Here is a 15,578-nt window from a genome sequence, read left to right on the forward strand (position 1 = left end):
TAGATAAATAAATTAATTTATAAAAACAATAAAAACAAACAAAAACATTAAAAGCACGTTTATCTTTGTCAGGCCTAGGAGTAAGCTGAAACATCAAACCACAAAATAAGGTGAACAAAGTACAAAAGTACTGAAGACTAAGCAGGAGTATGGGAGGAAACATGATGACTACAGTTAACGCTGCTGAATGGTACATTTTAAAGCTGCTAAGAGAGCAAATCCTAAGATTTCTCTCCACAGGAAAAAAAACCCACTTTTTTTCTTTTTCTTCTTTTAGTATCTATATGAGATGATGGATGTTAACTCATTGTGGTAATCATTTCACTATATATATATATATATATATATATATATATATATATATATATATATATATATATTTGGCTGTGCTTGTGGGATATTAATCCCTGACCAGGGATTGAACCCACGGCCCCGGCAGTGACAGTGTGGAGTCCTAACCACTGGACGGCCAGGGAAGTCCCCACTTCACAATATTTGTAAGTCAAGTCATTATGCTGTACATGTTAAACTTATGTCAATTATATCTCGATAAAACTATAAAAACGTTTTAAAAAATTAGTTCTAGGAGAGAGAGTATTCTTTAACATCCATGTATTTTAAAACACTTTGGTCACCTTTCACTTATTTCTAATTTTACTGGAATATGGTGAAAGAAATTTGGCCTGTCAAATCTCTATACATTTTGCTATGGCAAAGTACAATTTTACTTCGTGAATTTTACACAAAAATTTTTATGCAGGGGACATATGTGGTTATATATGTGTCATACATATGTCATTAAAATCAAGTTACTGATTCCCCCTTTTAAACCTAAATTTTAGGTTCAGAGGTTTAATTATGTATTTTTAGCACACTGTCACTTTAACTTCTCTTCATTATTGGTCGACCATTTTTTAAAAGAATACCTTTCCTACAGAGGGAAATTACTGAGCAAATAATGAAATTAACATTTTTGTTTATTTAGTGGATCTACCCTACTTCAAAACACTTGGCAACCATAATTCACCACCTAGGAACTGATGTAATACTTATGACTTAGTGCACACAGATGACTCATATTCAACCTGGCCAATAAACACACATACTCACTTCAAAATTCTTTGCAGTTTTATCAATTTCATTTTCAATGAAATATTTTTAACACTAAAAAGATTAGTTTGAGATAAACCCCTTCCAAAACTTGAAATCTTCACAGGCTTCCTTCTTAGCCCAGTTGGTTTTAATCTCATTTGTACAATCCTGTCTCCTGTCTCCTGTCTTCAAAGTAAGATTCAACATGCCCAGTGAAAATCATCCACTTGTACCTAGCACTGGTATTGGTTTTATCTATAATTTTGGGGAAAAGAAGCCTAACCATGTCCCACTACCAAATTAGCATTTTCACAATTTTATGTCCTCCCCCAAAGGCAGTGCACAGAGAACCCCTTCTCTTCCTCTATCTGTGCATTCATGGACTGAAGATTCTCCTGGGGTGGGCAGTCAGTTTTCCAGCCGTCAACAACTGTTCCCCCAGAACTTCAGTCACTGTGAGGTGTGCTGCACTCTCTGGCTTAACCCTCATAAAGATGAATCCACTTAGGGTTATATCCTGGGGACAGAATTTACTAAGGGTAACCCCTATTAGATATCACTTTAGTTTTTTTTTTTTTTTCTTCTTTCTCCAGGGAATTTACCTCTATGCTCTGGTCTCTCAGTTCAACTCTCAGCCTATTTTTCAATAACTCTCTGGGATCAGAGGTTTCAGGTCCATGACAATCCACAGAATTAGAATTCATGATAAGGGGCAAAGGCCAGAAAGACTTGTGAACCAAATCTAAAAAACCAATGAGAAGCTACAAATATTACCTCACTAAAAGCATTCTTGTGTGCTTAATTTAGATGGCAAGCACTTAGCCAGGGCAGTACCTTCCCATTCAGAGGATTCTCACATTAGGGAACATATCCCAGAGGAAAAAAAGACAATACTACATGAGGGGAGAGAAGAAAAAAAAAAAAAAAACACCATAAAAATAAAGCTCCTTTATACTGCTTTTGATATATGGGTTAAAAAAAGCCCATATGCCCTCCTTACTGCCCATGCATTCTCAGTCCCTCTGGCTTAAATTTCCAGTTCCACATTCACAGGGAAATATTTTATTCTCAATGAGGAACATTCCTGGGAATCTAAGTCCTAAGGAGTAACCTGTTCATGCTAATCCAAATGGAACTCTCAGAACCCTGAGGGATCTTTGCTATCTGACTGTCAGGTCTTTCCTAAATGGTCAAAGAGATGGAAATGTTTGTACTTTTTTGACTATTACTCATATCATTTGTTAGTATTATAAAAAAGCATACACAAAAAAAAACAGGCATAAGCCTAAAATTAAAACAGATACACCTAGAATCCCTTTAGACCCTGATCCAAACACAAATATCTTATCATGATGGTTCTAGAAATGAATGTTCTATACTCTTGCCCTGCATTTTTCAGTTCATATCATAGCCATTTCCCTAATTTTTACAAAATCTTCACATATAAGAGAAAGTGCTGTATGAAACTGATTACTAAGTAGCTGCTAGGGAAATCATGTTGGAAAATGATACACTGAAATGCCGTTTTCCAGCCTAAGTTCTAATAACTACAGCAATTTTCCAACCTTCTCAACAACAAGCCCACTGGTATCAGCATTCTCATTTATTCTTTATTGGAAAAGAGGTCCACCTCACTGGCAATCACTCCACAGCATACTGCCCATTTAATGGTAATTCTCTCAAAGTCAGGTCGAAGTGCTTTCTACAAGGAAAAGCGCCAGTAGTTATTACTTTTGTGGGAATGTGTTATAAGGGCCAAGTTTGATTTTTTAACATGGAACTGTTAAGTAAAATATTTGATAGTTTTTCTCTGTTTCTTCCCCAGAACAAATTTCCAGATACACAATAACAGAGAGCTAACTGAAAGCTTTTTCCAGACACATTGTTTTCATAGTAGTTCTTTCCAATACATGTAATCCTGGAGGAATGGAAGGAGGGAAGGAGGAAATGAGGGGCTGAAGGGAGGGAGGAAGGGAAGGAGGGAGCGAGGGAGAGAAGGAGGGAAGGAGGGAGGGATATACTCTGGCTGAAAGATTTCCAAACTAGTTACATTCATAGGGTTTCTCTTCAATATGAGTTGCCTGATGCCTAATAAGTTTAGAACTATTAATGAAAGCTTTCCCACACTGATTACATGTAAAGGGTTTCTCTCCAGTATGAGTTCTTTGATGTACAATAAGTCGAGCACTCAAGCTGAATGTTTTTCCACATTGGTTACATTCATAGGGTTTCTCTCCAGTATGAGTTCTCTGATGTTGAGTAAGGCATGAACTCTGCCTGAAGGATTTTCCACACTGACTGCACTCATAGGGCTTTTCTCCAGTATGAGTTCTCTGATGTACAACAAGAACATAACTCTGGCTGAAGGACTTCCCACACTGATTACATTCATAGGGTTTTTCTCCAGTATGAGTTCTCTGATGCATAACAAGGTGAGAACTGCGGTTGAAAGATTTCCCACACTCATTACATTCGTAGGGTTTCTCTCCAGTATGAGTTCTTTGGTGTGCAACCAGTTGAGAACTCCAGCTGAAGGATTTTCCACACTGATTACATTCAAAGGGTTTTTCTCCTGTGTGACTCCTCTGATGCGCGACAAGTTTGTAACTTTGACTAAAGGACTTTCCACATTGATTGCATTCATAGGGCTTTTCTCCAGTATGAATTCTTTGATGGGCAATAAGCTTATAGCTCTGGATAAATGATTTCCCACATTGATTACATTCGTAGGGCTTCTCTCCAGTATGAGTTCTTTGATGTGCAATAAGTTTGTAGCTCTGCCTGAATGACTTTCCACACTGACTGCATTCATAAGGCTTCTCTCCAGTATGAGTTCTCTGATGCACGACAAGGACATAGCTCTGGCTAAAGGATTTCCCACACTGATTGCATCTGTAAGGTTTCTCTCCAGTATGAGTTCTCTGATGGGAAACAAGGTGAGAGCTGCGGCTGAATGATTTCCCACACTCGTTACATTCATAAGGTTTCTCCCCTGTGTGAGTTCTCTGATGTGCAACAAGATGAGAGCTCCAGCTGAAGGATTTCCCACACTGATTACATTCAAAGGGTTTCTCTTCAGAATGATTTCTCATGTTTTGAGCAAGGGATGAACTCTGGGAGGTTTTATTACATTTATACTGACTCTCTTCAACAGGGATTCTCTGTTGTTCATTATGGGATATGCTGTGGTTCAAAACTTGCCCATGTTCCTTAAAATCAAAGGATTTTCCTTGTGCATGTATCTTCTCATGTAGATTTAGGGGTTTATCATGGCTAAAGTGTTGAATACTGTCACTAAATCCATAGGATTTATCTTCTGTTTGAGCTTTTGTAAACTGAAAAAAATGAATGCTCTGGGGGAGGTTTCCACATTCTTTATTTTCACAGAGTTTCTCACTATCATTAATCATCTGATGAGTGTTTACCATAGAATTATAATGAAATTTTTTAACATGTGAAGCATGTTTATGAAAATGGTTTCTTATGGGTATCATCTGTGGTGAAAGAAGACTGTTATTTGGACCACGCTTCTCCTCAAGGTCATCACTTTTGCAGGCTCTCTCATGACTAATAGCTGTTCTGTGAGTGAATGTCACTTCCTTCAAAAGTCTCTCTTGTTTTTCCTGTTGCTTCTCCAAAAGCTCCTTACAATCCTGAACTTCTTCACATGAAGATAACCAAGGATCATCTCTTGTCAACCTTTCTATCTTCACTCTGTAGGATGGTTCATCACCAAAACTGCTCTGCTTTGATGTTGATTCTCTTCTTCCAAGTGCAGTTGCCGACTCTGGAAGGAAGCAAAATAAAACACCCTAGCCAAAAAAATGTTAGAGCTGGAATAGGGGAATGAAAGCTGACAAGAAAGTATGCAATTATATGTGGATTTGTTTTCAGCTATGGACCTATAACATGAATTGAGAAAGCAAAAGGATGGGATGAAGTAGTGAGCAGAGAACTACCATAGTCCAATAGTGTAACAAGGCATTAATATGAAACTATTTCAATCTTAGTGTTGCTGAATAAAAAGACTTTAGATGTCAAATATCTCCATATTCCAAAATAAGATCCCCTATGCAGAATCTACAGAATTGCAAAACAATTTTGCAATCCTTAGCAAAAAAAGAGGGTCCTTTCTACCTTCTTTAGTGCTAGATATATGTTCACTGAAATAGAAATTAGTGTCTACATTTCTAGAAATTTCTGGAGGCATGAAACTTGCTAGCACAGTCTGTGTTAGTAAAACAAGGTCAAACTACTTCGTGAACCAGGAAAAAATAATGGGGGCACTGTTATCCCAGGTTCCCTAAATGCCTTAGGGGCTAATATGGCCCCATGAATTCCTTTAGTTCCAAGTGAGAGAGGATGAAGATTAGCTCATAAACAGAAGCCTTGGTGGCTATTAGGCCAGGCAATATGAAGCGCACTTGGAAAAAGTGGTGATGTATAAGTCCACCAGGAGTGGGAGATGGAGAAATATGCAGCATGCCCTATGGGGATTTTTCAAACAAATCTTCTATACCTGTAATGACTCCCAAATGTCTGTTTCTCACCTGGATATGCATGTTGAGAAACTCTTTTTATACTTATCCCCTTGTTCCAACTAGGAGACTGCATCTGGTTTGAAAAGCCGATAGGGAAAGATACAGGACTTTGGGTATTTGGGCTGGGGACAAAAGAAAATCACTGCAGAATTTGGTCCCAGTCCTTGGCCTTTAGGAGCCAAGAAGACTGCATAAGCTCAAACCCAAGAATCTGTACCTTTGCTACCCTACAAATTAAAACTAAATCTTCACTGGGGAATAAAAAGCACAAATGCAATCTATGTGTGGCCAAAATCATTCTGGCCTCTGAATTCCCTAGCTCTTGATCAATGGAAATGAGAAATCATTTCAATACATAGACTTCATTAAAGGGGATTGTACTCTTACCCCAAGAGACTAGGTGCCTGTGGTTCTCCAGGATCACACCTCTGTCCAGGGTCCTCCGGGCAGGGTTCAAAGTGCCTTCTTCCTCCTGAGTGAAGTCCACAGTCACTCTATGGAAGTTCACTCCTTCCTAAAAGAGGACACACATTCCTGCTCAGTTGGGTATCATTTCCTTCCAATGTTCACAGAGGAAAAGTTTGACAGGTGGAAGAAAGAAAACCTGATGGCCTGGAAATTGTCCTGAGATGATCACCGTTCAAAGGATTCTAGTCAAGGGATACAGGTACCTTCTAGGTGAGCCCCTTTGCGTTTTGGATGCTGGACCTATTTATATAACCCCAAAGAAGAACACCAGCTAAGAACTGACGTAAACTGTTTTCTCTCTTGTTGACCTTAAAGAAAATGCTTATTCTGATTTTTGCATTGGTGAATATAGAATTCCTACTTAGGAATTCCCTCCAAATTCCCGAGAAACTAACAGAACAGGGTCAGCAAACTTTTTCTCTCAGAGGTCAGAGAGCAAATATTTTAGGCTTGGCAAGCCATACAGTCTCTATCTATTACAACTACTCAGCTCTGGTGCTATAGCAAGAAAGCAGCCACAGAAAATACATGAACAAATGGATGTGGCTGTATTACAATAAAACTTTATTTTCAAAAAACAGGTGACGGGCCAGATTTGGCACACAGGCTTTACTGATGCCTGAGACGGAAAATGAAATGTGGGCCTTAATGAAAGGCAGTATGTACAGGTTTAGAGCACTGGATATGGAAAAGAGATGTGGGTTTTCTTACCTATTAAGAGCCTATGTCTGAATTTTTTTTTAAATATATCTAATCTGATCATCTGTCTATTAATGGTGAGTTTATTCCACTTCTATTTATCAGGATTAATGATACCCAATTCATTGTGCTGTTGAGTGAATTAATTGTAATGATATATGAAAAGCCATTACCAGAGTTTACTAAAAAAAACAAAGGCTGGGAATTATTACCAGGATGATTAGGTTTGAGGAGCCTCAAAAAATAAGTGACAGCCAATGAAACCTTTATCCTGAATTCTTAAGTCTTCAGAAAACATTTCTATTTTGTCCACACTATGAGCTGCACCATAGGGCCTGTCATTACTGCCATGTAAAAGGGGTCTCTTGGACTGCCTCCTCTAAGCAGGAAAGAACCTCCTCCTAAGATTTTTGGGCAGGAATTTTGTTCCAAAAAAGTGCTGGAGATGATCTGTCCTTACCCAAAGGCAGCAAAAACCACAGAAGTCAAATGCCACTTACCAAGGCTTTTTAAATAGATGGGGTGTTCTTAAGCTGTGGTTCATGCATAGGACACAAAGTCCCTGAATCCCAAGAAACTCCATGCAAAATGCTGCTGTACCTTTTTCTAAGTTGTGGCCCATAAATTTCACTAAAATCTCAAAGGTTTTCACAGTTACCCCAAAATGGGATTCAGAAATATCATTTGTTATTTCTCATCATTCGTTTTGTGCCATTTCTTCAGGATTGAAGATCTTACAAGGATGAACTGAGTCAAAGAAAATAATCAGAACCACAATGTTGTTTATAGGTAATAACAATTAGGTAAATATTTTTAAGCAGCAGTTTAAAGAAACAGAAAGTTCAGCCAGAAGAACCTACAAATATATGTGTTATTCTTTCAGGTCATATTTTTTTTAAGATCTTAATAAAAAACATCGATCTAATACTTAAAAAAAAAGAAAAGAAAAGAAATATCACTTGCAAACTGCCCCGTGTTGAACATGGATCTATACGTACTGTTTTTCAACCTCCAATACATGCTTCCTTTTAATAAACACTCCCCTTCACTGTTTAATGTAGGTCCCTTTAATATCAAACTTCTTCAAATGTTAAATAAATAATACTAGACTAGATTAGCACCCCAGGCTATATGTTCTCAAAGCTCCAGGAATTTCTATCATAAGACTCACGATGCTTTCTTATCATTTGCATAATGGTCATCTTTGTCACTAGGCTGTAATCCATGAGGGCAGTAACTCCAGAGCTTAGTACAGTGTTGGTGTGTAGTATAGACTAATTATATATTTGGTAAATTATTTCGGTAAGTGAATCAACAGTATATCAGTAGACTCTGTAATATATCAAAATAATCCTGGTTCAAATTCTGATGGAAATCCTTTCCTCTCACCTGAATCTCACAAGGCCCATCACATACCCATTTGAAAAGGTCCTTCAGCGCGTGGATACTGGCTGTTTCTGAACTTCTATCCCTCTTATTCTATCCTTCCTCTCATCTGTCCCCTACACCCAAGTCCTCAAAATTTCTTCCCAAACCCTTCAACTGTGCCCTTGGGAACTCTTCTTCTATAATAATGAAATCCGGAATTTCCCTGGTGGCGCAGTGGTTAAGAATCCGCCTGCGAATGCAGGGGACATGGGTTCGAGCCCTGGTCCCGGAAGATCCCACATGCTGTGGAGCAACTAAGCCCGTGCACCACAACTACTGAGCCTGCTCTCTAGAGCCCACGAGCCACAACTACTGACCCCATGCACCACAACTACTGAAGCCCGCACACTCTAGGGCCCACGTGCTGCAACTACTGAAGCCCACACACCTACAGCCCATGCTCCACAACAATAGAAGCCACCTCAATGAGAAGCCCGCACACCGCAACTACAGAAAGCCCGCATGCAGCAACAAAGACTCAGCACAGCAAAAAAAAAAGAAATCCTACATCTTCACCAAATATTCTCTCTACATCCCTGTGTTAATAGAAACCTACACTTCCCCCCTGAGGACTCCCTCCTCTGAAGTCCTCACAGGCTCAGGGTGGTCGTGCTCTCCCATCCCAGGGGTCTCAGCATCAGAGGGGGAGGAGGGTGTGTGTGCTCCCAGTTACCCTGAAATTCATGCCATTTACCTCACTTCTTGGAGCTGTGTTGTACCAACTTCTTGAACACCACCCATGCCCCCAACCACTGAAGATTTATAATACCCAGGATTTATCCGCTAATTCAAGAACGTGTACTGTCTCGTCTTGCGCAGTCTATAGCATCCACATGTAGAGTTCTCTGGTAATAATATAAAAATAACTGACTTTCATGAAGCACTTACTATGTGGTATCAGGCAGTGTGCTAAGCATGTTGCATAAATTATCACTCACTTAATTCTCACAAGGCCCCTTGTGAGAAAATACCATTAGCAGCAACATTTTTCAGATGAAGAGCTAGAAGGTCGGAGAAATTAACACGTAGGCCTAAGGTTAGTGACTGGGATGCAACCTCAAGTTTCCCTAACATCACAGACTATGTTCTCAGTCATCAACTCATATGGCCAGCCCAACTCCCAGCCCCTCATTCTTAGTGTGAGACCCCAGATCTTGAAATCACCATAAAGTACTCCACCTCTCAAGTCACACACCCAGAAGCGCTCACTCTTTCATTACGACATCAGAATTCTCCACTTTACATGCTTAATCACTCCCTTTACTCCTCTCATTCTCTGCTGGTTTGGGGCCTTTACTAAAATATCTACTATCACTATCCTCCAGTCTGTAGTCTTTTCCTTTCTGTTTAGCATCCTCTTTTATCTTTCCCATCTTCATTATTCAGGTGAGAGCCTGTGGATCACTCACCTCAATCTTTCTATTTGATATATTCAAAAATTCTCTTTCAAATATTACCCTGACCTATGGGGCTTCCACTGAATATACCTGGCTACAAAAACTAAACAAATCTGAATGTCAAATCTGCTCTCCATGGAAAGTAGGTTACGGAATGCCACAGGGAAAGAAAATCCACAAAAGCAACTGAATAGAGTATTATTAACAGTCACTATCGGGAATCCCTCTGCGCTCTCACTGCCGAGGCCCCGGGTTCAATCCCTGGTTGGGGAACTAAGATCCCACAAGCTGTGTGGCACGGCCAATAAACAGATAAATAAATAAATTTTAAAAACAGTCACTATCTCAGAATGAGCTTTTCGGACTGACCAGCAACCCTATTATACCTCCTGGAGCAGCCTGTCTCTCATAATCCAAATTACTATTTTAAGTCTTCTCTACTCTAGTCAAACATCTCTCCATTCCAAGTCCCACCCACATGCTCAAAAGATAATTTCACCTGACTGTTCACAGAGAAAAACACAAGCCTTCAGATAATTCCCTCAACCTCATTTTTCTTATATGAGCCCTTCTTCCTCTAATAGAGTTAATGCATTCACATATGCTCTGAATTAATTCCCCTGGCACTAATCAAGGACTCTGCTTTATCGCTTTTGTCTTCTTTTTTAAATTATTATTTTTAATTTTTATACAATTTTGAAACGTTACTTTCCATTTACAGTTATTACAACATATTGGCTCTATTCCCCGCATTGTAGAATACATCCTTGAGCCTATCTTACTCCCAATACTTTGTACCTCTCACTCCTCCACCCCTCTACTGCACCCCCCTACACTGGTAACCACTAGTTTGTTCTCTGTATCTGTGAGTTCTGCTTTATAGTTTTATCTTCTCTCTCTCCTGACCGTTAACTTCTTTTCCTTCACTTACTCTTTCCTGCAACCATTTAAACCGAGCCAAATCCTTTCAAACCTTTAGGGGAAAAAAGACAACAACCCTCAACCTCAGATTTCCTTGCAGTTATCACTCTCTTCAATCTTTTATAGATAACCAACTTTTTGTAAAAAGTTGCCCACTCTTATCTCTATTTCCCCATTTTCTACTCACTTCCCAGCTCACTTCAATGTGGCTTCTGCCACCCACCAGCCATGCACATTTCTCGAGGTGAAGACAGAGGCCCTGTCCAACTCACCTGGGATGCAACGGCCAGTGACCCGGCATCGTCTCTCTCGACCTTGACGATAATCTCCTGAGGAAGGAGACAGTCCTGAGAAGGCAAAGCAGATGAGAAAAAGGAAAATAATCAGGGAGCTAAGCCATGGCTCAAAACTCCCACTGTGAGTTGGCTAGGATTTGACAGGCCATCTGTTTTAACACATCCCACCTACCAAACTTCTGCTCCTTCCCACTGGTAAGCTCAAGCTGAGCATGTGGAGAGAGAGAGGGGACATCTGGAGGAGCAAGAGGCATCAGAAACAGCATGATGTCTTTGTGCATCTTCCAGACCAGCCCAGCTACCAGCTGAACGGAGCTGAGTGACCCCAGACACGATGCAGAAGAAAAGAACTGTCCAGCTTAAATCCCTGCCTGAATTCCTGGATCACGGAATTGTACGGAAATAACACGTAATACAGCAAGACCAAAGAATGATAAAGACAAAGATCAACAAATTAACTTCATAAAATATTTGGCAAAAAGTGCCACCGATAAAGGCACCACCAATAAGAATCTATGTTGTTAAGATTTCCTCCGAATCAGAAAGAAAGAAAAATAGACAAAGGAAAATGCACAGGCAACTCAACTATGAAGAAATAAAATGGCCAGTGAATATACAAAAAGATGCTCATCTCTTTCAATCAGATAAAATCACATCTCTATTTCTATGACACCTCTATACCTTAGAGACCATAAAATTCACAGCAATAATTCCAATTACAATTCAACAATTCTAGTCTTCCCACTTTCTATATTTGTACCTTCCTTCTCTGCGTCCCATTATCCTATTTATATTTACTTATCTGCTCAATCTCCTTTATGTAACCAATATCCCAACCACATGGACTGCTTCTTTGGCCTGTTGCTAATGACTCCTGCCCTGGTGGCCCATGGGTCAAGAGCTTCATATACTCCTAGTGGAAGTTTAAGTTGATACAAGCTCCCTGGATTGGCAATATATTTCTTAAAATAACATTTTATTTTGAAATAGTTTAAGACTCACAAGAATTTACAAAAACAGAACAGGGAGAGTTCCTGTGTACCCTTCACCCAGTTTCTCCCAATGATACTATCACACGTAACCACAGTACATTGTCAAAACCAGGAAACTGATATCAGTTCAACATTTTTAACTCAGGTACCGACTTTATCCAGATTTCATCCATTTTTACATATACTCTTTGCTTTTATTTTTGTTTTTTTAATGGCAATATTTTAAAAATGTAATATCCAGTAAGTCTTCTTGATAGTATTTCCTTAGGAAATAACAGAAAGCACACTTAGGGACTTCCCTGGCAGTCCAGTGGTTAGGACCCAGCACTTTCACTGCCCTGGCACAGGTTCAATCCCGGGTCGGGGAACTAAGATCCTGCAAAACATGTGGAAGGAAGGAAGGAAGGAAGGAAGGAAGGAAGGAAGGAAGGAAGGAGGGAAGGAAGGAAGGAAAGAGAGAAAGAAAAGAAAGAGAGAAAGAAGGAAAGAAAGAACACTTAGATGTATGTACAAGAAATCTCATTAAAGAGTTACATTATCATAGCAAAAATGGGAGGAGAGATTAAGTGTCCATCAGTAAGTGCCTGGTTAAATAAATTATGCTTCATCCAGATAACTGAATATTATTTAGCAGCCAAGAGAAGAAAAGATAGATTTGCATGGATTGATGCATATAAAGGACAGAAAGATGTCTATAATATATTGTGGAGTGAAAAAATTAAGAACCGTATATAGACCATAAATAAATTTTTATAAAATACAAACATGCCCAGAAAAGTCCAGAAGGACAGTCTCAAAAGCATTAAAAGCAGTTATATTTTGGAAAAGCAGAATTGAGGTGCAGGTTCACAGTCTGTGTTTCAACATGGTATCCATTTTTTAATGACATTTCTTTTCCTTAATTCAATATTTACCAAACAGCAACAAATGTTTCCCTCTTGAAAAAATCACTCTGAAACAAGATAATTTCTTTGTGGCTTCCCAAAGTTTTTTTTTTTTTTTTTTTCTTCCTGAAGTTTTTACTACTGAGTACAATGACTCATCCTGTCAAATGACATTCTGTTCAAGGACAGGCATACTTTTTTTTTTTTTTTTGGCCTCGCCACAGCTTGCAGGATCTTAGTTCCCCAACCAGGGATTGAACCCACGCCCTCAGCAGTGAAGGTACAGTCCTAACCACTGGACTGCCAGGGAATTCCCCCGGCATACCTCATTTCATTGCACTTTACTGCGCTTCACAGATACCAAGTCTATTGGTGCCATGTTCCCAATAGCATTTGCCCACTTCATGTCTATGTGTCACAGTTTGCTAATTCTCAAAATATTTCAAACTTCTGCATTATTATTATACTTGTCATGGTGATCTGTGATCAGTGATCTTTGATGTTACTATTGTAATTGTTTTGAGGTGTCACAAACTGTGTCCAAATAAGAGGGCAAATTTAACCCATAAATGTTGTGTATATTCTGACTTCTCCACTGACCAGCCCTTCCTCCGTCTCTCTCCCACTCCTCAGGACTCCTTATTCCCTGAGACACAACAATATTTAATTAGGCCAGTTAATAACCCTACAATGGCCTCTAAGTGGTCAAGTGAAGAGTCATACATACATCTCTCACTTTAAATCAAAAGCCAGAAAGGATTAAGCTTAGTGAGGAAGGCAGGTCGAAAGCTGAGACGGGCTGAAAGCTAGGCCTCTTGCGCCAGTCAGCCAAGGTGTGAATGCAAAGGAAAAGTTCTTGAAGGAAATGAAAAGTGCTACTCCAGTGAACACGCGAATGACAAGAAAGGGAAACAGTTTTATTGCTGATATGGAGAAAGTGTGAGTGAACTGGACAGAAGATCAAACCAACCACAACGTTCCCTTAAGCCAAAGCCTCCTCCAGAGCAAGGCCCTAATTCTCTTGAATTCTGTGACGGCTGAGAGAGGCGAGGAAGCTGCAGAAGAGAAGTCTGAAGCCAGCAGAGGTTGGTTCCTGAGGTTTAAGGAAAGAAGCCGCCTCCGTAACATAAAGGTGCAAAGTGAAGCAGCAAGTGCTGATGGAGAAGCTGCAGCAAGTTACCCAGAAGATCTAGCTAAGAAATTCATGAAGGAGGCTACACTAAACAACAGATTTTCAATGTACACAAAACAGCCTTAGGTTGGAAGAAGATGCCATCTAGGACTTTCATAGCTCGAGAGGAAAAGTCAATGCCTGGCTTCAGAGCTTCAAAGGACAGACTGACTCTCTGGTTATGGGCTAAGGCAGCTGGTGACTAAGTTAAAGCCAATGCTCATGTACCATTCTGAAAATCGTAGGGCCCTTAAGAATTATGTTAAATCTACTCTACTTGTGCTCTATAAATGGAAGAACAAAGCTTGGATGACAGCACATCTGTTTACAACATAGTTTACCAAATAGTTTAAGCCCGCTGTTGAGACCTATTACTCAGAAGAAAAGATTCTTTTCAAAATGTTACTGCTGGGCTTCCCTGGTGGCGCAGTGGTTGAGAGTCCGCCTGCCGATGCAGGGCACATGGGTTCGTGCCCCGGTCTGGGAAGCTCCCACATGCCGCGGAGCGGCTGGGCCCGTGAGCCACGGCCGCTGAGCCTGCGCGTCCGGAGCCTGTGCTCCGCAACGGGCGAGGCCACGGCAGTGAGAGGCCCGCGTACCGCAAAAAAAAAAAAAAAAAAAAAATTACTGCTCACCTGAGAGCTCTGATGGAGATGTACGATGAGATTAATGTTTTGATGCCTGCTAGCACAACATCCATTCTGCAGCCCATGAAGCAAGGAATCATTTCAACTGTCAAGTCTTATTATTTGAGAAATGCATTTCATAAGGTTATGGCTGCCATAGATAGTGATTCCTCTGGTGGATCTGGAGAAAGTCAATTGAAAACATCCTGGGAAGGATTCACCATTCCAGATGCCATTAAGAACATTCGTGATTCATGGGAAGAGGCCAAAATACCAACATTAACAGGAGTTAATGTTAACAGGAGTTCCTGTTAATTAACAGGAGTTTGGATGAAGCTGATTCTAACCCTCATGGATGACTTTGAGGGGTTCAAGATTTCAGTGGAAGAAGTAACCACAGATGAAGTGCAAACAGCAAGAGAACTAGAATTAGAAGTGGAGCCGGAAGATGTGACTGCATTGCTGCAATCTCATGGAAAAACTTCAATGAATGAGGAGTTGTTTCTTATGGATGAGGAGAGGAAGTGGTTTCCTGAGTTGGAATCTATTCCCAGTGAAGATGCTGAGAATATTGCTGAAATGACAACAAAGGATTTAGAATATGACATAAACATAGTTGATAAAGCAGCAGCGGGGTTTGAGAGAATTGACTCCAATTTTGAAGGAAGTTCTACTGTGGGTAAATGCTACTAAACAGCACTCCATGCCACGGAAATACTGTTCGAGAAAGAAAGAGTCAATGGATGAGGCAAACTTCATCATTGTCTTATTTTAAGAAATTGCCACAGCTCCCCAAACCTTCAGCGCCCACCACCTTGATCAGTCAGCAGCCACCAGCAGTGAGGCAGGACCCTCCAGCAGCAACAAGATATGACTTGTTGAAGGCTCAGATGATGGTTAGCATTTTTTTTAGCAATAGGTATTTTTAAATTAAGGTATGTACATTTTTTAGACATAATGCTCTGGCACACTTAAGAGACAACAGTATAGCGTGAACATAACTTTTACACGCACTGAGAAACCAAAAAATTCACATGACTCGCTTTATTTCGATATTCACTTT

At 40.0% G+C, this 15,578-nt stretch overlaps 1 protein-coding gene across 11 annotated transcripts in view; it reads right to left on the minus strand.

The window, feature by feature from the left end:
• Window positions 1-15,578, minus strand: part of ZNF180 (zinc finger protein 180) — an 87,290-nt gene continuing 71,712 nt past the window's right edge. For 8 of the 11 annotated variants that reach the window (XM_073795946.1, XM_073795943.1, XM_073795945.1 and 5 more), the window contains 3 exons: window positions 10,819-10,893; window positions 6,021-6,147; window positions 1-4,879 (listed from right to left, as the gene is read on the minus strand). In XM_073795946.1, coding sequence (XP_073652047.1) covers window positions 3,135-4,879; window positions 6,021-6,147; window positions 10,819-10,893 — 1,947 coding nt within the window. In that variant the 3' untranslated portion in view covers window positions 1-3,134. The remainder of the gene's footprint in view (window positions 4,880-6,020; window positions 6,148-10,818; window positions 10,894-15,578) is intronic. The other 3 variants (XM_073795947.1, XM_073795948.1, XM_019932995.3) reach the window with 1 other exon arrangement.

This window comes from Tursiops truncatus, chromosome 19 (genome assembly GCF_011762595.2).
Source record: "Tursiops truncatus isolate mTurTru1 chromosome 19, mTurTru1.mat.Y, whole genome shotgun sequence".
NCBI lineage: Eukaryota > Metazoa > Chordata > Mammalia > Artiodactyla > Delphinidae > Tursiops > Tursiops truncatus.